Source organism: Crinia signifera, chromosome 7 (genome assembly GCF_055691185.1).
Source record: "Crinia signifera chromosome 7, ASM5569118v1, whole genome shotgun sequence".
Taxonomy (NCBI): Eukaryota; Metazoa; Chordata; class Amphibia; order Anura; family Myobatrachidae; genus Crinia; species Crinia signifera.
Window position 1 is genome coordinate 54812634 of NC_139223.1, and position 25317 is coordinate 54837950.

Below are 25317 nucleotides of genomic sequence, written 5' to 3' on the forward strand. Positions count from 1 at the left end.
CCGGTGGCTGTCTGGACAATCCCTGCACTGGCCGCAGCAGCCTCTTCTCACACAGCAACACCGGCCTCTCCAGCTCCCACAATACACATGCTCTGAAGGTCGCTGGAAAAGGAAGTGACGTTCGCGTCTCCACACTTCCTGTATGAGGCAGAGGGCGCCATTTTACCTTCGGGCACACGGTGATTTCGCAGAGCTAGAGAACAATAACAGTAATAAGAATTCAAGCCAATCATTTTCTGGGTGTGTAACATTCAAGTGTGTTTACTGAATGGCAGGTGGCTGCAACCATTGTACCGGACGTTAGCAGCTCAATTACACTTCACACATGCCGAGAGCGCCCCCTGGCGGTCATTGAAGTGTACGGGATACTGTTCCCATCCAGGAACAAACTGCACAGCCTAATATGGTTATTCTATGTATGTTTATGTCATTTAACTTATCTGCAGGGCCCAATTACATCTATATATCTTATTATTATTATTGTTAATTTATATGGTGCCGCAAAAGATCTGCAGTGCCCAATTACATCTATATATCTTATTATTATTTTTATTATAATTATTATTATTGTTTATATGGCACCACGAGGGTTCTGCAGGGCCTAACAATACATATATTGTTACCTGCCTGGCTGCCTATGCGCTGTGCAGCACTGGCCGCAGCAGCCTCTTCTCACACAGCAACACCGGCCTCTCCAGCTCCCAGCTCCTGTGCGACAACTATACTGTCTCTGCTTTATTGTTACCCACCTAGCTGCTGCAACATCCAGTGGCGCCACTGAATGGCTGCCTGGACACTGTGCAGCTCGGCGGGTATGTGTTCCCGTGTGAAAACTGTACTGACCCTGCCTAGATTGTTACCCACCTGGCTGCTGCAACATCCAGTGGCGCCGCTGAATGGCTGCCTGGACACTGTGCAGCTCGGCGGGTATGTGTTCCCGTGTGAAAACTGTACTGACCCTGCCTAGATTGTTACCCACCTGGCTGCTGCATCGACCAGTGGCGCCGCTGATGGCTGTCTAGGTGCTGCGCAGCTTGGCGGGCATGTGCCCTCCCGCATGTAATGTCCCCCCCCCCCCTTCAACCCGAATGACGAATTACAGTACAAGAATGACAAATTACAGTACAAGACAATTTAGGACAAGTACATGGTAAATAAGGATAGTTGTATTGGTATGAATCATTGGATAGACAGCAACTAGGTTGACATGCACTAAGGTCGACATGGGTTATGTCGACACAAGCGTTAAGTCGACAGTCCAAAGGTCGACATGAGTTTTTTCACCTTTTTTTGTCCCTAATTTCGACACAGTTGACATGGGCACTGAAACGTAGCATCGCGTCCCCTCGCATGGCTCGCTGCACTCGTCATGCTTCGGCACAGTGCCTTGCTACGCTCGGCACACTATTTTATTCTCCCACCACGCCCTAGTGGGTGGTAGGGCATGAAATACCGCCTGTTGGCACATGTCGGCTCAAAAAAATAAGTTAAAACCTCATGTCGACCTTTTGACTTTCCCCATGTCGACCTAATGCGTGTGTCAACCTAATGACCTGACGACCTAACCCATGTCTACCTTCCTGCATGTCGACCTTCAGTCATGTCGACCTTAATGCATGTCGACCTTGTGGTGTCGACCTGATGCTTGTCAACCTAATGCTTGTAGACCTAGTGACCGTATCCCAGTTGCATCAGGGGACAGGACACTGAAGCAATTATCAGGGTGGCAGAGATATATATGTATTCTAAGAAAAGCACATGACGAGAGAGGGCCCTGCTTGTGAGAGCTTACATTTTAAAGGGGATGGTTAGACAGACAGGAGTGACACAGAAGGGGTAGAAGAGAGCATAGACAGAAGGTCAGGATGAGAGATGTTGGGGTTTTATGCGGGAGGGTGGGAAAATTATCAGCTCAGTCTAAAGTAGGGTACATACCAGGGAAATGATTTCCTTTGAAATCATACGATGGCCGCACGATGGATTGGAGTACACTATCTGCACATGATCGGTACCCAATCCAATGTAGATGACGAATCTTAACTGCAGCAGGTAAAATCCAACAAATTATTGGCGGGGATGCGCATCGGATTGAAGTCGTACAGACAACAGGTACGATTCTGTATTATTTAAATCCAATCGGTCGTACAACGTGTCAAAATCGTGGGAATTGAGCCGAAATAGTTCTGCTGTGTACCCAGCATTAGACAGTTCAGGTCTAAGAAAGCGCTGGGTCATCCAAGAATAGATAGCAGAGAGACATTTGTAAATATGAGTGAGGAAAGAGTGAGAGAGATCAGGAAAAGAGATGTACAGACAGAGCTGCTCTCATCTGAGTGGCTCCCGGAACGCCATTCGCCATCCCCGCCATCTGCCGACTAAGGCGTACCCACGTCGGAGATGCTCGCACTCAAAATTCTCGGCAATGGACGCACGAGCGGGTGAGACGCTTGCTTCTTGTGAGGATAAAGTAGGCCCGGCGACAGGGGGGGTCAAGGGGGAGACCTTCCTGGGCCTCTACATTTTGAGGGGCCCCACAGAATTTCTGCAGCAGTGTGACACCGGCTAATAGCAATTAACTACAGCTAAGAGGACCACGCCAGCCACCCGGCCGTCTGTGTAATTGCTCAAAGCAAGCCGCTTAGCGTAGTCTGTTAGTGCAGGGAGGCACCAGTCTGGCTCTGCCGCTTGCTGCTCCTGTCAAACTACTGTATATGACAGGCAAGCTGAAAGTGCAGTGCCGACCCGGATACTATTCTACAGCGCCTCCTTCCCGCCCTCACAGGCTTGGAGGAGGTGCAGTTGCGGAAACCCCACTTTCTCTTCTACTTCTGGTCATTGGCCGTGAAGTGGGTAGCAGCCAAGGACGCTGACACCCGGATGGCATTCCAGGATAACATGTATCATTTAGAATTATAAGAAATTCCTCCCTGCATATAGGCAAGAGACATTTGCTAGTTAACTTGCAAAATTAAGTTTGTCAATAACAGCTATCTGAGGCAGTGTGCAGAATGAACAATTACCTGTGCAAATAAAAATGGGTACTGCTTTCCTAGCACGGCGCCCGTCTCATTGATTGTATGCCTTAAGTTTAAGGTACTTCAGGCATACAATCAAAGCGATGGACCCGATTTTTTAATCTCATGGATCTTATGCATCCATAAGATGCATGAGATCCATGAGATCCATGAGATAAAAAATCGTGAGCCCCCAATAACCATTGTTAACGCCACCAGCACTATCAACGCCAACCCGAAGAGTGGCGAGCCCGTGAGGGGCGGCGGTACGTGTCCTCCGACCTTTTCATACCCCCACTATCCACGTCGGTGTGGAGTTGATTTAATATAGTGTGGCGAGCGCAGCGAGCCACCGTGCCCGAAGCGTGGCGAGGGGACGCGGACTACTTTACATGTATTCCGCGTCCCCTTGCTGCGCTTGCCACGATTCGGGCTCGCTGCGCTCGCCACATAATTCTTGAATACCTGGAGCAATTGACAGCAAACCTGGTACACATATGACTTACAATCTGGAAAGAAAAATACGTTGGAGGTAAGACACCCCTAGCGCACCCATGGGCCCAAAAAGTGGTCCGGCCACTACACAAACTGGGTCAGAGAAGCAAGATATGGCAAAGTTGCATTACATAGAGGAGTGAAAGAACATTGATTGGGTCCAGAGTAGGTTCACAGCTACATAAACCCCCCAACCACAACACTGCCGGGGGCCACAAATTTGAGGTGCGTGGCCTTGCACAAGTGATGCAATTTGAAGGCCACATCCCCATTTTGACGCTGCCGCCCCTCTGCCTACGGAGAATAGACGATGTGCGCACAGCCTCTATTTCCCCCTGACAAATGGGTGGCAGAGGGGATGCCCAACTGCACAACAACCAACGCCCGCCCCCCCCCCGCCGCGGGACACTGCTGGGATGTTCCCGTGGGAAACGAGACAGTTGGGAAGTATGCAGTGGGTCTGGGTTGCAAGGTATGGCAGAGTTGCATAGCATAAAGGGAGTAGTAGAAAAAAAAAACTGTGCTCAGATCTGGGATCTCACCACAGACAGGTGTAGGCCGGGAACGCCGTGGGCATGGTTAAAACAAGAGAAGGATAAAGTTCAAGTAATGCTAATTGCACAACCAAACCTGTGCAACGCCAGGTACTTCAGCTAGTAAATGAAAACCAAAATGAAATGTATACCAAAGAAAGATTGTATTGAACTAAGGGCATAACTACCAGAAATGCAAGGGGTGCAGCTGCTATAAGGCCCAGAGCTGAAGGGGGCCTATCTTTACTGTCTAAGTTCTAGATGCTATATACTTTTTGCACCATTAATTGGTACATTGGGGCCCTTACAAATTTTTGCTATGGGGCTTACAAATATCTAGTTATGCCCCTGTATGTAACTTTATAAGATACTTTACATACACAAAAAATAAAAGTACACTTCTTTAGATATTCCAGGTCAAATGTCAGATCATGTGACATTGAAATGTAGATGTCAATATTTAAACCTAAAACAATTTTTTTATGTAAACTATGGTCCCCTAGCTTAAAAAAAGACCAACATAAAATGTCTACCACAATTAGAAGCAAAGTTATGTTTTTGTTTTTTTAAATAAAGTAAAGGCCCATATACACTTAAAGATTTTCATTTAAAAAGACTTTGCCAAAGTCTCTGAAAGATATATCTTTCACCAAAGTAGTTCGTACACACTGAGCTATTTTCACCATCAAATGTTCAACTGTCTTTTGCTCTCATCTAGTACCAGGTTTTTGTTCGAACCAACCAGATCTGACAATAAATCTGTAGATATATGGCCAGCTTTGGGTGAGTTATTTTGTTTCTGTGCAGGGTAAATACTGGCTACTTTATTTTGACACTGAAATGTATATTTCAATTTGAACACTCCTCACCTAAATCTCTCTGCACGTTCTACCAGCCCGACCTGGAATGCAGCATGGTTTTGCCCTTTACAGAAGTATTTTGATTTGCGATCCTTACTGAATGAAGTATGATATAAGTTACTGTCTGTTGAGATTCTGACGGTCGTTTCCCCGACATCGGAATCCCGGCTGTCAGAAACCCAATCGGGGGTGAGTGCATTGAAGCCCATTGGTGGCGATATTCTCCCTCTATGGGGGTCGTGGATCCCCTCAAGGGAAAATTGCCCATGTAAATCGGGATTCTGACTTTCAGGCTACTGACAGTCGGGATTCCGATGTCAGAGAAACGACCGTGAGAATCCCGACTGTCGGTCACTCATCCGGCACTTACTAAATTACCCCCTCCATAAAGTATGACTACTATGTATGTACCAAATCCATCCTCAGATGGCATAAACCTATTTATGTAAACAAGAAGTTAGGTTAGTGTGGGGTGCTGGAATTTTGTTAGTCAGCTGATATTCACACTCTCCTCAGATGATGTAATTGTCAGGGAAGTTTCATGTAAGAAATGTGAGAAAACTGGAGAAAGATAGCCCTGGCTATCGAAATGCGTTGGTGGGGGGAGTCTTGTGCAACTATATCCTGTGAAGGTTAACCTGTGGAAACCTGGCCGGCGGTTAGTGGCCATATTCCGCTTTTCAGGTACTGCAAATTTACATCTATCTCACGAGTCACTTATGCACTTTTCTGTTTTAATAAAATGATTGCAACTGAGAACATCTGTGTTTCATGGTACTGAAAATTGGGAACATATCCTGGGAGTGTCCGAACATTCCGACAGAGAAGTATTGAGAAAAGATACGTTACCTAAGAAATGTCAAGGTGTGGGTTACTTTCTATCACACCAAACCGGTGACCCCTTCTAAAGATACCTTTATATGAATGTTCACCTTCACCATTGTGTGAGTGAGGGGACGCTAACCCACTGGGCTTCTTTACCCCATTAAGCACTTTAAATTCTTCAGTCATCTTCGTTTTCTCCCATTTCTTACATGAAACTTCCCTGACGATTACGTCAACTGAGGAGAGTGTGAAGGTAAGTGGACTAACAAAGTTCCAGCGCCCCTGCACTAACCGTTCTTGTTTATGGTCAATCAAACTAGGAGTTTGTGGTGATCCGCATCCTCAACTTGTGCTGGCAGCAGGAATTTGGGATTGCACTTTGGGACTATTTTCATTTTTATATTAAAAAAACGATTGATGCCTATGGAGGTATTATCACAAGAGAGGGTCTGTACAATCCTGTCCCTAATCCTTCTGAATTTTTAACCCCCACGTGGGTAACAGGAATGTGCATACCCACTGTAATTTAATCAGACGCAAGGTCTGTGGATTTTTTTGTTTGCAATATTTTGCACTTAATTGAATATGCGAGATGCGGGCAGCATCATGGTGGAGATAATGCTGGTGTTCAGTATACCGATGCAGCATCCCAACTGCTGTCATAACACCACCGCCAAAACTTGGAAAGCGATCAGGATGCCGCCACTGGAATACCAGCAGCCAACATCTCAAGCGTAAGAGTGCTGGGTGGGTTAGGGTCAAGCCAGGAATGGGCTTAGGTATAGGCACTAGTGGGGACAGGATGGGACTTAATGCTAGGGGTTTGTTTTTGGCACGTACAAGAGGGCGTTAGGGTTAAGCTGCTGGGAAGGGGGGGGGGGGGTAGGCATCTACAAGGGGGTAAGGTTCAGGCTACAGGAGGGGGGTTGGTTATGGGGCCATAAGCCACAATTTTTTTGGCAGGGGGGAGCAAAATGTATAGTTATGCCACTGACCGGGACCAGTGCGTGTGCAGTACTGATATAGGTACTGCGCATGAGCAATCAGCGATTCTGCACCGCAGCCCGCAGAAAGTCGTCCCGGAGGGAGTGAACACCTCTCAATGGGACTGCCTTGGTGACTGGCAGGTTGGACTTCCAATAGGAAGTCACTGCCAGTCACAGTGAAGCCAGTGCAGTCTCACAGACTGCATCTGACTTCACTACAGTGGCGAATTTTACCTGTTGGTGGTGGTGGTGGTGGTGGTGGGGGGGGGGGGGGGGGGGTTGTTAAAAACCACCACTGTAGCACACACATGTTCCACAGCGCTTTACACAGAATATTTGAACATTCACATCAGTCTCTGCCCCAGTGGAGCTTACAATCTATATGCCCTACCACATGCACACATTCATTCTAGGGTTAATTTTGTTAGGAGCCAAATAACCTACCAGTATGTTTTTGGATTGTGGGAGGAAACGGAGTACCCAGAGGAAACCCACGCAAGTACGGGGAGATTATACAAACTCCGTACAGTTAAGGCCATGGTGGGAATCGAAGCCATGACCTCAGAGCTGTGAGGCAGTAATGCTAACCATTACACCATCCGTACATGCAACTTAAATCCTGCATAGGTAAATTTGGACTGTAGAGGGTCCTGGGTAACCGTAATCATTAATGAGGATACATGCTGATAATACTGGGCCTGTCAGATATTGCTTTATTTATGAGACAAACTAGCAATCACTAATATTCTGCAATACTAAAACACATTGATTAAGCATACTGCTCCTTAAGATTTAATTAAACCAGTTATTGTTGTCTCATGATATTACAATTACCCATTATCAACATCATTACAAGCTAATGCTATACATAGCAATGTTGAGGCAAACATGTGGACATTAATGCGCATGCGCACTGATAACTTACAGGCACAACGCCTGCACTGTTAACTTACAGGCACAACGCATCTGCGCAAGTGCAGTAGTGGATCGTTCTCCGCATGCGCAGTGCATCCTCCAGTAGCGGCGCTTCCAGTGAGTAGGCGGGGCTTAGCAATGTGTCCCTGTGTGTGCTCTGACTGCACTGTGTGACTTGTCTTGTGCAGCGTGGAGCAGGGAAGGCGGAAGTGTCTGCGGCACAGTAAGATACAACGTGGGTTACAGCCGGTATACTCATAGTTATTGTCCATTTTGCATCTTTGGTCACGCAACCGAGGTGTATTATTACGTGCCAGTGTCTCCTGAGATTTCATATGTGTATCATATTATGTTTTGGTATTGTAATGCCAGTGACTATATTAGAAAAGTTGTATTATATGAGCTTAAAACTCAGTGACGTCTAATAAATTAATATAAAGAGTTTATAATCTCTTATAGATTACCATAACCCGTTATAGAGGACACACACAAATAGGATACTTAACATCATAGGGGGTTGATGCAGGTTATCCCCATAGAGAGGACCTGTCATCAGGTTTTCTATAGATATGTTTTGGCCCAAGATCAATTAAAATTATTTATAGTCAATGTAACAGGCAAACCCAATTGCTTATGACTTCCAATCATAACATATGTGGACAAACAAAAGTGAATTCTGTCCTTCACCACATAATTGAACCTAAGGAAGACATCTAAACACAATTTACTTAATTTTATATATTTTTCAAATTTTTTCCATTACAAACTTTTGGCCTAGGGGTGCCGTAAAGAAAATTCTGGTACTCTTGGGTGCCGTGATTCAAAAAAGTTTGTGAACCACTGGTGTACAGAATGGTGTCCTGGGAAAGACACTTTAGGGGAAAGTTACTAAGATGTGGGATGTACTAAAAGGAATGACAGTGGAATGACAGTGTTGTCTGCAGATAAGGAATGCCAATTGACTATAATGGTAGAAAATGACTTTTATATTAATATTTCGTACATCCCCAAAGATGTTTATTCTACTACACATGTGATGTTGCTATGGGCAACTAATCAGATCCTGTCTACTATCTTCTAGAGCAGTGGTTCTCAACCTCAGTCCTCAGGGACCCCCAACGGTGCACGTTTTCCCGGTCACCGCACATATACACAGGTGCACTAATTACTCACTGACACATTTTAAAAGATCACAGGTGGAGCTAATTCTATCACCTGTGATTCTGTGAGGAGACCTGCAAATCTGTTGGGGTTCCCTGAGGACCGAGGTTGAGAACCACTGTTCTAGAGGATGCTAAATAAAGAAGCAGATTCTGATTGTTTGCCCATAGCAACATCACGTGTGAAGTAGAATACACATCTTAGTAAATGTCCCCCTTTGTATTCAGCACATCTTTATGCTCCCTCTAGAACAGGGATAATCAACATGTGGACCTGTAGCAGTTGTAGAGCTACACATCCCACCACTTCTAGCAACTGTTAGCATGCCCTTATAGCAAAACTGTGGCAGGGCATGCTGAGATGTGCAGTACCACAGCAGTTGGAGGGCCACATGTTGAATAACCCTACTCTAGCACATGCTTGATTTTCGTCTGGACAATTGTATAGGGTAGCAGTAACACTACAGTATTTCTTCCACACGGCACAACTTCCCTTGGAGAACTTTTGTTCAGGAAAAATCACTGAATACTCTGCTCTTTAATGAGGGATTATTATTATTAGTGTTCATTCTAGCACCCGCCATATTTGAAAACCCATGCAGTTCCTCTTCCCTGCCTGGGGTGTTGCTGTCTGCTGTGGTGCTTCTAGCACAGGTCTGGCTTGCATATCAGTGGTGACATACAGACCACACTGTGCTAGAAGCCCTTCGGCAGACAGCGACACCCCAGGCAGGGAAGAGGAACTGCACAGGTTTTTAAATATGGCGGGTGCTAGAATGAACACTAATTATAGTTTATTTTGATGGCGCCACAAGTTTAGATAGATGCCCCATTTGTGTGCTTACTATTATAGTGTTCATTCTAGCACCCGCCATCTTTGAAAACCCATGCAGTTCCTCTTCCCTGCCTGGGGTGTCGCTGTCTGCTCTGGTGTTTCTAGCACAGGTCTGGTTTGCATATCAGTGCTGATATACAGAGCACACTGTGCTAGAAGCACTAAAGTAGACAGCGACACCCCAGGCAGGGAAGAGGAACTGCATGGGTTTTCAAAGATGGCGGGTGCTAGAATGAACACTACTATTATGTTGTGTCTTGCAGGCATGGTAAAATGTAGGCTAAACCCTCTGCTTGCAGAACTGTGCAACAAGCACGTTCTCCCCATATGATATTTTTTGGAAGTCATGATGGATCTAAAGGTTGTATCTTAGTGGTTCACAAATGTTTGTTAATCCTGTCAACACACACAACACATTATTTTATCTATTTGTGACACAACAGTTCTACTAAAGTGTGATAAGTAAAACTAGAATAGTGGTTAAATCTGAAGGTGGCTACACACTACTGCGATTTGGCCCTTTTCTACAAGATTTTGATCCATTGGGACGATACATCACGTGAAGAGGATCAAATCATTTACTTGCGATTTTGATCGGATACGCAGTCCCGTACTCATCGGTCTCTGCAGATTGTCACTGCTGCACCAATGATACATCGTATATCTTGGGGCACTGAATTGGATCACATGTGATACAATGTATGCTTAATGACCATATACTATGTATCGCATGCGATCTAGCTAAAGGTGTGTACACACGGTCGACATGCCGTGCGATGCGAGTCCCGATGCGATCTGATCGCATCAGGACTCGCATCGCACGGCATGAAGGAGAGAAGAGGACAGTACCGATACCTGTCACCAGGTGCCTGGCAGGGTGCTGCGACACCCGGGGCCTCGGCACAGCAACAGCTTGCCCCCGCCGAATACATCAGAGGCCACACCAACAGACTTCCGCAGTGACCCGGAAGTCTATACGGCGGACTTCCGGGTCACTGCGCATCAGTACTGCAGCCCCAGGAGAAGCCCCTCTGGCCGCCGGAGCTATGTGAGTATAAAGACACAAAGACTATATAGTGCAGATCTGCACTATATAGTCTTGCCTACCCTCACTATGTCGCTGCCGATTTGCGCTCACTCGGGAGCGCGCATCGGCAGCGCATTGGGCTAGAAAGCCCTGAAAAGTACACTATCGGCAACATCGGAAGCCATATCGCACCATGTGTACACACCGTAAGGGGGAGTTGCTGAGGTATAGCATGAGGCAAGGCTGCATGCAACACCTCCGCTTAGTTTATGGCCACCATGATACTGCTTTCACATTGCAGAAATGGGTAATGACACGGTATTCTTAAATCGGACTTTAAAACGGGTCTGAGCCTTGAGACCTTTCACATTACAGGTAAAAACCGTTTTAAAAATCATTTAATACCATTCAAACATTCAACCCGTTTTTCAAGCCATTGAAATAGAGCTGTTCAAACTGCCCAAAAAACGGCTTTAAAACGTGTAGGACTCTGCTTTTTAACCGTGTTGAAATACCGGTTAACTTTAACCGGTAAATCAACTCTGGCACTTTCAAATTGCAGCCTTAAACGTTTTAAAATGGAAAAAAAACGGCAATATATCGTTTTAAAAGTGCGATGTGAAAGGGGTATTAGTGTGTTTGAAATATAATGGGTGAATAATTTTTTTTTTTTTAATCAACATATTTTATTCAAATGATCTTTTGCTTTCCAATTTACGATATACAAGAAATACATATATTAAAAAATGGACACTGTTGTTCAAAATTTAACAAAGTACACTGTGACAAACCAAAATATACAAAGTACATTGCTAATGGGTGAAATTTAATAGAATGAGAGAATCAAAGTGAGAGATTTGGTAAAAAATCTCCAGTTTTTTTAAAGCGGCAATCATTTACACTGCAAAATCAAACTGGTTTAAAAAACCTGGAGATTTCTTACCAAATCTCTTACTTTCTGAATCTCTCATCCTATTAAATGTCACCCAATATTTTATGTATATGGTGCCCAAAGGGTTCTGTGGCACTTAACGTGTGTGACATAATAAACAATATAGATGGGTACAGATAATCATGACTACATATGATATCTACAAATGTACGAGGGTGGTTCAATAGGTAATCTAACAAGACCTGTATAAGTAATGTTCTCTGTTTCATTCTGATTCCCTGCCAGGCCAGAGGAGGTAGACCAGTGCTTCCCTTCACATTCATATGAATACATTTATTGAACCGAGAGATGTTCCTCATAGCAACCAATAAGATTCTAGCTACTATCCTATATAGCAGGTTTGGGGAACCACTGGCCATCCAGCTGTTGTGCAATGTCGCATCCCAGCATGCACTGCAACAGTTTTAGCAACGCCAAATAGCTGATTTGTAGCAGGGCATGCTGGGATCTGTCGTTCAACAACAGCTGGAGGGCCAAAGGTTTCCCATCCCTGCTCTAGAGTCTAGAATTTGCTAGATAAATAAGTAGAATCTGATTGGTTGATATGGGCAACATCTCTCACTTCTAAAAACTCACTTTAGTACATTGACTCCATAATGTCCCAACATTAGCTGTAAGATGGTGCGGCTGGCCAGAATTTGGTCAAACATAGAGGTGCATAGTGTGATCAGATTTTTGTGTCTAATGGGCACATCGGCAGCTGGGATACATCGCCCTCTTGCCAAGGTGTATGGGGATATCATCATGTCACAGAAACAGGCTTGGGTTTGGTGTGCTGGTGGCAAAATTAAAATGAAACAGAGAATGTTACAGATCTTATTGTACAACCCTCGTACAGAATACATAATTAGTGTTCCCGCTAGGCTGTTTTTGCGCCCTGCCCGATTTTTAAAGGGCAAAATGCGCCCTGCCCCACTTAAAGAGCCTGTCTCCGACCCCGCCGGTGTGACCGGGGAAGGCCAGTGCCGCTGTAGATGGCGATGCCCGCCCCTTTAGTGATGTTGGCGGCCCAGTACCACCCCTTTTTGTGATGTCGCCGGGCCCAGTCCTCCCTCCTTACGCTGCCCCCATGCAGCGGCGACCTGTCCGCCCTGGTTTCTAGAATAAACATTGATGATAAAATAGTTATTTAGAGAATACATAGGGCTAAGGGCACTGATTGCAAGCACTTACATTCTTCCAGGAACATGGGTGGACCAAGAGGGAGACAAGCCAGAGGCTGGAGTTGGCAGGAAATTAAGTTAACTAGCAATGGGGTGTCATTTACATGTGGGATTATGTTTCAAATTATTTTTTAGACTTTTGTATTAATTACACATAAAAAAAAATCAATTGTGCACTCTAATTAAATTGGTACTTTATCATCCCGACTTCAGCATAATAGAGCAGGAAACGTGATGTGTTTTGTGTCCTCATATAATTTTAGCGTATAGTTATAACATATATTTTATGGTTGTGACCCCAAAGCTTTTTCTGACCACCTCAAATAGGGTTTTGTTTGCTGGAGGCCCTGGCAGATCAGGCCTGTTCATGTAATCTGAGCATTGCTGTCCATGTTCTGAAGCCGGTGTCATTAAATCCACTTTTTAAGTCACACGGTTTATTTTATCATTTAGAATGGGCAAGAAAAAGGTTAAATCAGAAACCCTTGAGAAGAGAAAGAAAATGCCAGAAAACACGTCGGACGTTCCCCTGTCAAAAAAGAAGAAATTGATTCCAGAGGTAAGCTCAGTGTTTTATGAAAAATACTTTTTATCAAATTGTACACCACTATTGGTCGACTGTCAAAAGGTCGAAGTGTATCAAAAAAGGTGGACCATCAACAAAAAAGACAGATAGCAGAGTTTGCAGTTATCAGAGTGGGAGATAAGAGTGCAGGAAAGAGTTTTAATATTATTTTAGTTTAGGAAAGGGCAGTATTAATAAATTGGAGGTGACAGGGCTAGAATAGGGGACTGGTTGTGAGTAGCAGAGCTGAGGGCAGGATCACATGTGACACCAATGCAGCAGCATTGTGAGAATAGGGAATGTGCCAGTGGGTAGAGACAATGTGAAGAGATGAGCTGCAGGGCAGCAAGAGTGTAGAGGTTAGGAGGGTTAAGAGACAATGGGGCAGGGTACAGGTTGAAATAATAAGAGAAATCTGCGCTGGTTCAACCAGAATGTGAACATAGATACATAATACCCCTTTTACAACAAAAATCCTGGGTCGGATCTGGGATTTTCTCCATTTACACTGCGGTGCCCACCCGCAGTGTAGACGGAGGCGGCGCTTGACATCATCTCCAAGCGCCGGGTCCGTGGTGATCCCCGCCGGATACACCGATCGCCGTGCTGGGGGCAGCCCAGAACCAAGGTAAGCTGCTAGTCTACCCCCAGCCCCTGTACACCCCCCAGCCGTCATCTGTGAGGTGAATGGATGCCGCACACAGGCATCCATTCACCTCCTCCGCTGCTGCTGTCTGCAGAGTATAGCAGACAGCAGCGCAGGCTGTGTGTGCGCCCCCCCCGTCCAACCTGCGGATGCTGCGGTCCGCAGATTGTACGTCCCCCATTGATGTAAATGGGAGCCGGGTCATCCGACCTGGCGTACCCATTTACACCGCCCTCGGTGTAAAAGGGGTATAAGTTATAATTTAATACAATAAAAAAAAATAGGTACTCTTTACTTAGAAGGGCGCCCACGATTTTGATCGTGGGCATCGTTAGTAAAAAATCTCGGGCATTGAATGCACTAAAAAATCGGGTGCGATCAACCGACGAGATGCCCGAGATTTCCCATAGGGAACAATGTTAAATGTCTCAATTGACCCAATTTTCCTGTTCAATGCCTCAATTGACCCGATTTTTCCATAGGAAACAATGTTAAATGGGCCACAGAGGCCAAATAGGCACCCTGAAGTGTATAATGGCCACCCGAATTGTTAACGCCACCCCACGATCAACGTCAACCCGATGCGTGGCGAGCGGCGGCGGTACGCGTCCTACGACCTTTTCATACCCCCACTATCCACGTCGGCGTGGAGTTGAGAATAGAAAGTGTGGTGAGCGCAGCGAGCCACCGAGCCCGAAGCGTGGCGAGCGCACGCGGACAGCTGTGAAGCCCGCGAGGGGACGCGGATACCTGTGAAGGTATCCGCGTCCCCTCGCGGGGCACGCTGCGCTCGCCACGCTTCGGGCTCGGTGGCTCGCTGCGCTCGCCACACTTTCTATTCTCAACTCCACGCCGACGTGGATAGTGGGGGTATGAAAAGGTCGTAGGACGCGTACCGCCGCCCCTCGCGGGCTCGCTGCGCTCGCCACGCTTCGGGTTGACGTTGATCGTGGGGTGGCGTTAACAATTCGGGTGGCCATTATTCACTTCAGGGTGCCTATTTGGCCTCTGTGGCCCATTTAACATTGTTTCCTATGGAAAAATTGGGTCAATTGAGGCATTGAACAGGAAAATCGGGTCAATTGAGACATTTAACATTGTTCCCTATGGGAAATCTCGGGCATCTCGTCTGTCGCATCGCACCTGATTTTTTAGTGCATTCGATGCCCGAGATGGCCGAGATGGGTGCCCTTCTAAGTAAAGAGTACCAAAAAATAATAATAGTACTATTTGATATTCTAAAAACGTAACCATGCAGGGTCCTTGTAACCTTGTCACAAAAATTAAATACCAGGTAAAGGGGAAAATTAAAATTGTTGTAGAAGAGCTCCCAATGACATAGGCAGCATGAATGAAATAATAAAATGTGTAACCAAAAGTAGCTTAGGGCCTTATCCAATTGTGTATATCAGTAGTTTCTATACTGTCTGCCTAGGCACCCTGGGATCCAGGACCAAAGTAATTATCGTAAGGCAAAACCAGTGCCGGTGGTTTATTACATCACTGCATAGGATAAAGATGAAAAAAAGTATATTTTGAATGATCTTCAGAATCGAAATAAATAGGTTTTCTATATCAGTTGTCTGCAATTGTGTTAGAGACACAGGGCTTAGCTGAGAATAGAGGGAACATTTCATACAAGTCGGCAGTATCTAGACAAGACTGACAATAGTCATAGATTTTCCCCGTCCTGTGAACTTGTGGCAGAGTGGGGTCCCCCTCCCCCATCCCGTGAACTTGTGGCACAGTGCGGGCCCGCCCAACCCCATCCTGTGAACTTGTGGCAGATCGTGGGTCCCCCTGTCCTGTGAACTTGCGGCAGAGCAATTTTCCCCTGTCCCATCAACTTGCGACAGAGCAGGGTTCCCCCATGCCGTGAACTTGCGGCAGTGCGGGGTTCTCTTACTGCTATGCGACTGTCAGCCCTTTTGGCTAGGTCTGTTTGATTTTCAATGAAAGACCTGGTTCTGCTATTGGACACACTCCATCTGCCCATTTGTATTTCATCAGATCCTATCTTATCACTCATTAAGAAATTGTTGAGTTGTTCAATTTAACACAAGCACCGTGTTGCTATGAGAAACGTGAAATCAATTTGACAGAATATTCTCTTTCATTCATATTGTATGTTTTCATTTTTTTTCAATATTTGAAGGGTTTGCACTGATGAGTCCTGTCAAAAAATTTACCCATGTCAGATTTTTAAAATGCAACAAAATAGCAGTGACGGCACCAATCCCCACCGACATGTCTGCCGTTCACATGGTAGTTTGAAAAATGTTATTTTTCCATAAACATTCAGCATAATACAGAGGGCAGAGGTCACTGTGCAGAGACAATCTAATGTTCCCGCCTACTTCAATCACTGACCTGACAGTCCTCTAATAGTTTAAGTTCTGACACAAATTAAGGAACGGTGACTGAGTGGGTAATAAGGCTGGGAAGACCCTGGAGAAGGCGAAGATAAAATCCCGTTGCAGCTTGGCTTCCCATGTCCCAGAATTCTTCACACAACAAAGTATGTCAGCTATGCAAGTTGTCCAGTCTTCCAGGCCAACGTTTTCCATCATATGTGAAGCCACCATTGTTTACATGTGGTTCCCCAATTTCCTCCCGCTGACTTTAAACATTTATTGGTTGTTTGTGCAGCAGAGTACTTTCATGAGCTTGTCACCACAGCACTTCCCCAATCACTCTTTTCTTATCTGCTAATTCCTCTGCTGGAACTGTTCACATGGCGTGGAGTGTCTGTAGGGTCCCCTTAAATGGACAATTCCAAGAAAACGTCTGAAATAATCTTCTGTGGACTGCAATTTGCTAGCTATACTTTGAATGGAGATGCTGGCTTAGTGATAGAATACACAGTTTGTGTGTGTGATATCTCTATAATCTGTCTGTCTAGTGTCCATGTGTGACTGAAACACTGCCATCTACTGGCAGTGAGGGGAACTACATCTTTCACATATACAGCAGAAACAGAGGTATTCAAAAGGTATCGGACTAGCTTTCAAAGCTTTTTCTTCGAGCGGGCTTGGCTAGTCTTTTCTATATCCCACCTGCATTCACATCAAGGACTGATATGGTATGTTTGTATGTATGTATGTTTCATGCACCAGAGCAGACCTTTCTCCTCTACGGGTGGTTCGGAGTCAGTCCTACTGTATCTCCACTTAAATAGGTGTAACCGTGGTAACGAAGCAATAACACATCGAGTTTAGGCAATATGGGTAAGAAGAAGGTGTGTTGATAAATCTTTGGGCTATGTAGAGCTGAGCATACGCAAAAATAAGCCTATTATCAGACATACCTCTTGCAAAGTGCATGCTGGTAATAATTACAGCTCACAGAACAGGTGTGTAACCCAGAAACTACTCTGCCTGGACGAGCCCAGGGCAGACATCGCATGCCCTCCCTGAAGCCGCCTGGGCACGCCTGCTGTTTCCCTGGCACTGCCAGAAAATGCCTTTAAGACCTTAAGCTGTGTACACACGAGGGCGATTGGGGCTGAAATCGCTGGAAATATGGTCGCAGGCGACCATATTGCCAGTGATGGGAGTGTGCCCCAGCGATAAATCGCCGGCTGCGCGCTCCCATTTTCAGCCCCATTGTAATCGCTGGTCGCAGGAAAATGCTCCTGCGACCAGCTGATTACCTCTGCGGCACCGCCGGCAGAGGTTCCCTTTCATCAGCGACCATCTCTGGTCGCTGATGAAAAGGAGAAACTGAGCAATATATTGCTGAGCAATATGTTGTGGACACCCATAGAGGGACAAAGTACCGGCATTGCGGTGGTCGGGATTCCGTCGTTGGTATGTCGACCGTTAGGACATGCCCATAAAATGCTGGGTGCTCCCTGCTTCTTACACATGCCCGCCCCCTTCCACATGTATGGTAATGTGTGAAAAAGTTTGTAGTCATGTTGACCTATTGCTTGTGCTGATCTTTCAGCCATGTTTACCACATGTTGGGAACCTATTGATATTTGACCTAGACATAAGAAAAAAGATTTTGTTCAGCTAGAAGAAAAAAAGTCTTAACGGTCAGAGCAGTCAAACTCTGGAACTCTCTTCCTGGAGAGGTGGTGTCAGCTGGCTCAATAAATACGTTCAAAACAAAGTTGGACAAACACTTACTGGATAAAAACATCCATGGGTACAAATAAGAAATATAATCTGTCTTTAAAATGTCAGAACCTACCAAAACAGCAATGGATAATCTATTCTAGGTTGAACTAGGTGGACGCAAGTCTTTTTTCAGCCTTACCTAGTATGTAACTATGTAACATAGTCAGCCATCCAGATAATGTAAAGCTGGGATACACACTATAATAATATTGGTCCAATTACCAAATCTGGTAATGAATGAAAGCAAATTACTGTCAAACATTTTCTCCCAGACACTGGAGAACAGTCAAAAATAGATGTTCAGACAAAGTGGTTAAATCCACTTGAGTTAACCTATGAATCCAAGCAACCATTTTTCTTCTACGATCCCATGGCAGCCATACTTAGGGATATTCCCCTTATTCCTAGGATTAGACAGGGTGATTTTTTTGAATAGGTTCCGCCCACCTGGGGTATATAGGTCCACCTCCTTCCCTTCCTCTGTGTCTTTTTTCCTGTCTCCTAAAAGGTTAGACAGAGTAGGGTGTTATTTTATTTTAAAGAGCTTACTTCAGGGTTGGCTGCCCGGGGGGGAATGGAATCGGGTTGGCCTTAAACAAGCTCCATCCTGGTCATGTACAGACACATGCAGAGTGTTGCAGAAACAGGAGCGCGACGGTCAGTTTACTCACTGTCAGCGTGCCAGCATGATTGGAGGACGCCGAGATACTCACGTATGTTACTGCTCGCTGCGGGGAGTAGTGGAGCCGGGAACTGCCAGTCCGGTCCCTGCTGACGGCGGGACCTGGTTACTGTGCCGCCGTTCTCGCCGGGTGAGACACGCATCCAGCGTGTCTCAGTACTGCTGGTATATCGAGACTTCCAGGACGCCCAGAGGGCGGCGCAATGAAGGGGGTTTTAGCCGGCACGGATCACGTGACCAGAGAAACGTCATTTCCGGCGTTTATACTATATAGGCTGGCTGTAGCTGGGCTAGAATCATTCAGCCTGCAGTCCTGGTCCTGTGAGCAGTATGGATCCTTCCTGTAGATGCGGCGGCACTCAGTCAAATAAACCACGATACAGACGCCTTTAGACACCAACGTTTCAATACTTTTTATAGTATTTTCGTCAGGGCAGCAATACAAAATATGAAAACACTCACCTCCTCTTGTAGTGTTCCCCTTCACCAAACTTCCTCCTGGCGCCGGAAACGGAGCCCCGTCACACACGCACTCAGGAGGCACACCCCGTGCATTACAAAGGACACCACTTTGCTTAAGGGAAAAATACAATGTATAAGTTAATATAGTACTGGCAAATATACAAGTCATGTCCACCACCATATGCTTGAATGCTGTGGGCGAATGTCCCATTTCAGCATAGTGTCTGGCTACTGGCTGATTGCTAGTTCCAGCCAGGATGGCAGCCCGTATCGCCATCCTATGCTGTGCCATCCTGACTTTGAACTGGCAATCAGTCTTGCCTACGTATGGTTTACCACACGGGCAAAAAATAACGTAAACCACAAACATGGAGGCACAATCCAGGCGGTGATGGATCTTAAAAGTTTTGGTCTCAGTGGGATGTTTAATGGTACTGCCTGTCATCATGTACCCGCATGTTACGCACCCCGTGCACTTGAAACAACCGGGCTTGGCAGAACCCCAAAAGGGAGTGGATAGTTGTTTCTCCAAATTGGTAACATCTGCATGGACCACATAGTCCCTTAGGTTTTTGCCATTGGAGTAGCTGGTCATAATCTTCTTGTTTTTAAGGGCAGTGAGAGAGGGGTCTGTGGTCACAATAGGCCAATACTTTTTAAGGGCATCTCTGGCAAGGTTGCTGGATGTATTAAATCTGTTAGGCCACACAATAGTATTTGCCAAACTCTTTTTGGGCTTTTGTACCAAGGTACTGTCCCTTGGTCTGCGCATCACTCTATGTTTAACCCTTTCCAATTCCCTGCGTTCAGCCTGCAGTCCTGGTCCTGTGAGCAGTATGGAGCCTTCCCCCCATAATCCAAGTTCTCCCTTGCCGAGGTAAGCTCTCTTTTTTGGGAGATTAGAATTTTTTTTATTTTTAGTTAAAATATATATATATATAATGTGCTTCCTGTATCACCATGCAAGAATAAGCTTTCTAAGAAGAAAAATACTACAAAGAAATGTATATCATGTGACAAAGTTTTGCCAGACAAATATAAAGCCTCATCATGGCCCTTATTCTGAATCGGACGGTACGGCCCGCGTGCGGCCGTACCGCCGATGTTTTTAGTCTGCACATGCGCAGAGGTCAATCTGCGCATGTGCAGCCCCATTCGCCGCAGACGTATTTCGTCCGCCGCAAAGGGGGCGTATAGGGGCGTGAGGGGCTTCATACCCTCATTTCCCTATGTATACGCCCCGCGTTTCATGGGCGTTCCCATGCAAACGCGGGGCGTATGCATGCTAATGAGGGTATGACGCCACTGATGGGGGCGGAAAGCTGACGTCGCCGGATGTCAGCTCTCAGCCCCCATACAAGCTATCACACGGACGATTGTCCGTGTTGTCTCAGCTTGCGGGAGCTGCTGTGGCGTGCGGCCCTGCCTTCGATGGTCGACGACCATCGAATGCAGGGGGCAGCTCCCACCATGGTGGGGGCGTACGCCCCACCATTTTTATGCGGATCGCCAGCCGTCCGTGTACGGACGGCCGTGGCGATCCGTCTCGTGGGCGGGGATTGGTTTGTGCGGCCGGAGCACCGTGTGCGGCTCCGGCCGCACCAACCAGAATAAGGGCCCATGTGAGGGATGTGCTAAACCTGCGACATCAGCAGTGCCTCAGAATGAGGTTCTACACCAATTAATGGAATGGATGAGAAAATCATTTGTGTCGAAAGACGAGTTTATACAATCCAATAAAAGATCCAGATCTCAAACTAGTCTGGATTATGATAATGTGGCTTTATCTGAAGAAAAATTAGATGATGGATCTTCAGGAGAAGAACCAGGAGAAATTAAAGAAGAAGCTAGTTCTTTTGATTTAGAATTAGTACAAAGTCTATTGAAAAACATTCATAAAGCAATTTGATTTCAAGGAGCCAGAAAAACCTGTTGATAATTAAGATATCCTGTTTGAAGATAGAGCAAAATTGGGAAGACACTTTCCAGTACATCGGGTAATGAAAGATCTGATATCGAAGGAATGGTCTTCAATAGATAAGAGAACTGTTAGAAGCCCAAGGATGGAGAAGATGTATCCCTTTAGAGATGAACAACTAACAAGTTGGTGTGATATACCGAAGGTAGATGCAGCGGTAGCTGAAGTAACATCTAAAACAACGATTCCTCTTGAAGACGGTGCATCCTTTAAGGATTCGATGGACAAGAGAGTAGAAAATTCATTAAAAAGATCTCATTTGGCATCATCTGTTTCCCTAAAAGCGGCCATAGCAATAGCATCTTCAGCTAGAGCATTAAGACTATGGAGTACAGAAATGCATAAAGATATGGAGGAGAAAATATCTCGCTAATACCTCAAAAAAAATCTGGAGATTATGCAGAAGGCTATTAGTTACATATTATGGCTGCAGGAATAGTGGCCAGAAGAGCCCTCTGGCTAAGAAATTGGAGCGCAGATGCGAACTCAAAGAACAGACTAGTTTCTCTACCTTTTAAAGGAATCTTTCTTTTTGGCACAAAGTTGGATACAATTATCCATAGAATGACAGGCGGAAAGTCCCTACATCTTCCGCAAGATAAAAAGAACAAGTTTCCTATTCCAGTTTCATCTAGACAGCAATTTACAGAAGCGGCTAGCTATCGTTCTGGTAGACAGTACAATAGAAGATCTAGTTCTTTTCGTGGTTCCTTTCGTGGCACAACCAGAGGATATAGAAAGCAATGACTATTCAGATCACCTGCAAGTAGGAGCAAGACTCTTAGAATTTGCAGACCAGTGGGAGAGGTCAGTGAAGGACAAATGGGTCTTATCAATTATAAAAGAGGGTTATCGTTGGGAGTTCCAATCAAGAATACCAAACAACAAGTTCATGAAATCAAGATCACCAACAAATCAAGAAGGAAGAATAGAACTAATGAAGATATTGGAAAATCTTATGCAGATCAAAGCAGTAGAACCGGTTCCAGAAAGTCAATGGAAGACCGGTTTCTACTCAAACCTATTCCTGGTCACAAAATCTACAAGAGGGTTCAGGTCTATCCTAGACTTAAGAAATCTGAACTTTTACCTGGGATGCGTTACAATTGCTGGGAATGATGTCATCAACAATTGGAATAATACCATGGTCACAATGGAGAATGCGAGTGTTCCAATGGAAAATGTTACCTTTATATGAAGAAGTCAAGAAAACATCATGTAAAAGTGTTTCTGGGACGAGAAGTGAAGGAGTCGCTGATATGGTGGTCTCAAGACCTGGAAGTCAAGTCAACAAGTCTGCAGCTGTTCCAATATGTCAATCTTACTACCGACGTAAGTCTATCAGGGTGGGGTGCTCATATGGGAGAACTCACAATACAAGGAAGATGGTCGGAAGAAGAGAGTGAGCTAACTTCAAATGTCAGAGAAGCATTGGCAGTGTGGCGAGCAATTTGCCACTTCAAAGTAAACTTGAATAACCAACATTTAAAGGTATTCTCAGACAATATTTCAGTTGTGGCACACCTGAACCATCTAGGGGGTACCAAGAGCAGATCCATCATGGAAGTAATGAAGCAGATTATTCCTTGGGCGGAAAAGAATCTGAAGTCACTCTCAGCAATATATGTTCCAGGAAAGGAGAACGAAGTTGCAGATTACCTAAGCAGGAGAGAGATTCTGCCGGGAGAGTGGGCACTCAATCCAGCAGTCTTCCAGATGGTAACAAAGAGGTTCGGGAGACCAGAAATAGACTTCATGGCTACCCACATGAACTGCAAGGTAGAAAAATTCTATGCGAGATTCTATCTACCTGGAGCCCTATTGACAGATGCCTTCTCAGTCAAATGGGATTGTCATCTAGGCTAACTGTTTCCTCCAAACCCACTGATAGGAAGAGTACTCAAGAAGATATTGGAGGACAAGGTAACAGTTAGAGCAATCTTGCCATTCTGGCCCAGGAGGCCGTGGTTCCCAATGATCCTGAAGTTGGCAGTGGAGGAACCTATGATATTACCGATAAGATCGGATTTACTGATGCAGGGCCCAATATGTCATCCCAATCCAGGCGTATTTGGTCTCAGGGCTTGGAAGTTGAGAGGAAACATCTAAGACAGACCGGTGTATCGGGGCAAGTAATAGAAGTACTATTGAAAGCTAGAAAGAAAGTATCATCTATGGCTTACTATAGAACTTGGTGTAAGTTATTATCCTGGAATGGAGTCTCGGTCCCAATGGCAGAGGTCTCTACTCCTAAAGTACTTCAATTTCTTTATGAAGGATTTCATATGGGACTGGCAGTTTCTACTATAAAATGTCAAATAGCAGCCCTTAGTGTCTTTCTTGACAGAAGATTAGCAAAAGAAGACCTGGTAATCAGATTCTGTAAGGCTATTAAGAAGATCAGACCCACTAGGAAATCCATGGTGGCACCTTGGGACCTGAATGTGGTTCTCAATGGCCTGATGAGACCGCCCTTTGAACCTTTGTCATTAGCAGATTGGAAATTTCTTTCTTGGAAAGTATTATTCTTAATCGCAATTACATCTGCCAGAAGAATTAGTGAAATTCAGGCGTTCTGGTCAGAAGAACCTTACTGGATTTGTTTCCCAAACAGAGTATTGTTGAGGACACATCCATACTTCTTACCTAAGGTCGTATCAAAGTTCCATCTCTAGAGCACGCTAGGTGGCACCCCGATGGAGCAATTCAAATTAATTCAAATTGCTCGGTTCAGGTGCACACAACCGCTGGCACGGACATTACTGTTATGGTTAGGGAATGGTGTTCTGTCATTTTTGATGGGCTGGTAACTAGTAAAAATATATATTATGCAGTTCTTTTTTAATATTAACAAGAAAAATTGTGCTGGCCAAATACTGTTAATTTGTTATTTTTAGCTTGTGCTCAGGAGACGTCTGTACAGAGACCCCAATATCACTGCCCACAATGGCGATAGCGGTATATGAGCTTGTCGCAACAACTGCCCCCACCCTGTGACGTCTGCAGCAATTACAGCGACATACGCTCGCATGGCTGTATATATGATAATACATCACGCTTCCTGCTGTGTGGAAGATGCCAATGCAGCAAAGTTTATATTTACATTGAGGGTATCACGTGAATGGCATGTGATGCTGTAAATGGGATGCTATATCTGAATGTTACATAACACATTGCCTGGGTTTGTCCCTACACAGCAGCATGATTTCCCAGGACAAAGTATTTGCAGCTGGGAAAACAGCTCCAACTTTGAAGATTGTTTTCCCATGCAGAAAAAACCTTCCATCCCCAACTGTTCTGTGTCAACAAATTAGAGATACCTAGTGCTGGCGCATACTGCGGTATAAGCACTTTGTAGTCCTTGAGGGCTGTCGCCGTACAAGCCTGATAGAATGTAGTGCTGTAACAGGCGGCATCTCATTATTGTGTGTTGTTGAGCGATTCGGCATTAATCATATCCTATACGTTACAAGGCTTCACTGAAATATGCACTAAATGTTTTCCATTCACAGACTTGAGTAGACTCATACGCTCCGGGTGTTATTGTTGTTGGGAAGACTCTGACTTCATCTCTGCATGGAACATTTAGTAACACGGAATACTGCTTAAAGAAAAACTGGCATAGGCAGGGTATTCATGAACTATATTCTCTATTCTTTTCAGTAGCAGTTCGGTAAGTATTGAGTTTTTTAATGGGGGGTTGTATCACGGAGTTGGCTAATGCCCTCTGGTGGCTACATAAACGTTTCGCTGGATTAATAAAGATTACCGCTTTAAAAGATGGAAGAAAATACTGTATGATCAGAGCTCATTTTTACCTAGCAGGGAAGGTAGACACTACCACCAAAGTGGAGTCACATTTATTGAGTATACGTTAACTTTTATGCAAAAACCTATAGAAAAATAGATATCTCCTAAGCTGTGTTAGAGGAATTTTCCTAAATTGTGGATATTCAGTAACGATGGGTTAAGGATAATAGTGATGGACATAGCTAAAAATATTGATAAACTACTAGAATGGCGGATTACCAATGGAAATAGGTTCTAAATTATTCCAAGTAGTGATACAGCTTGGCGGAGGGTATCTTTCACTAA

At 45.1% G+C, this 25317-nt stretch overlaps 1 protein-coding gene across 1 annotated transcript in view; it reads left to right on the plus strand.

Annotated features, from left to right (window-relative positions):
* Nucleotides 1–7825: 7825 nt before the first annotated feature.
* CHLSN (cholesin) overlaps nt 7826–25317 on the plus strand; it is a 236532-nt gene continuing 219040 nt past the window's right edge. The window contains exons 1-2 of the mRNA XM_083153120.1: nt 7826–7877; nt 13219–13324. Of these exons, the coding sequence (XP_083009246.1) occupies nt 13220–13324 (105 nt within the window). The 5' untranslated portion in view covers nt 7826–7877; nt 13219. The remainder of the gene's footprint in view (nt 7878–13218; nt 13325–25317) is intronic.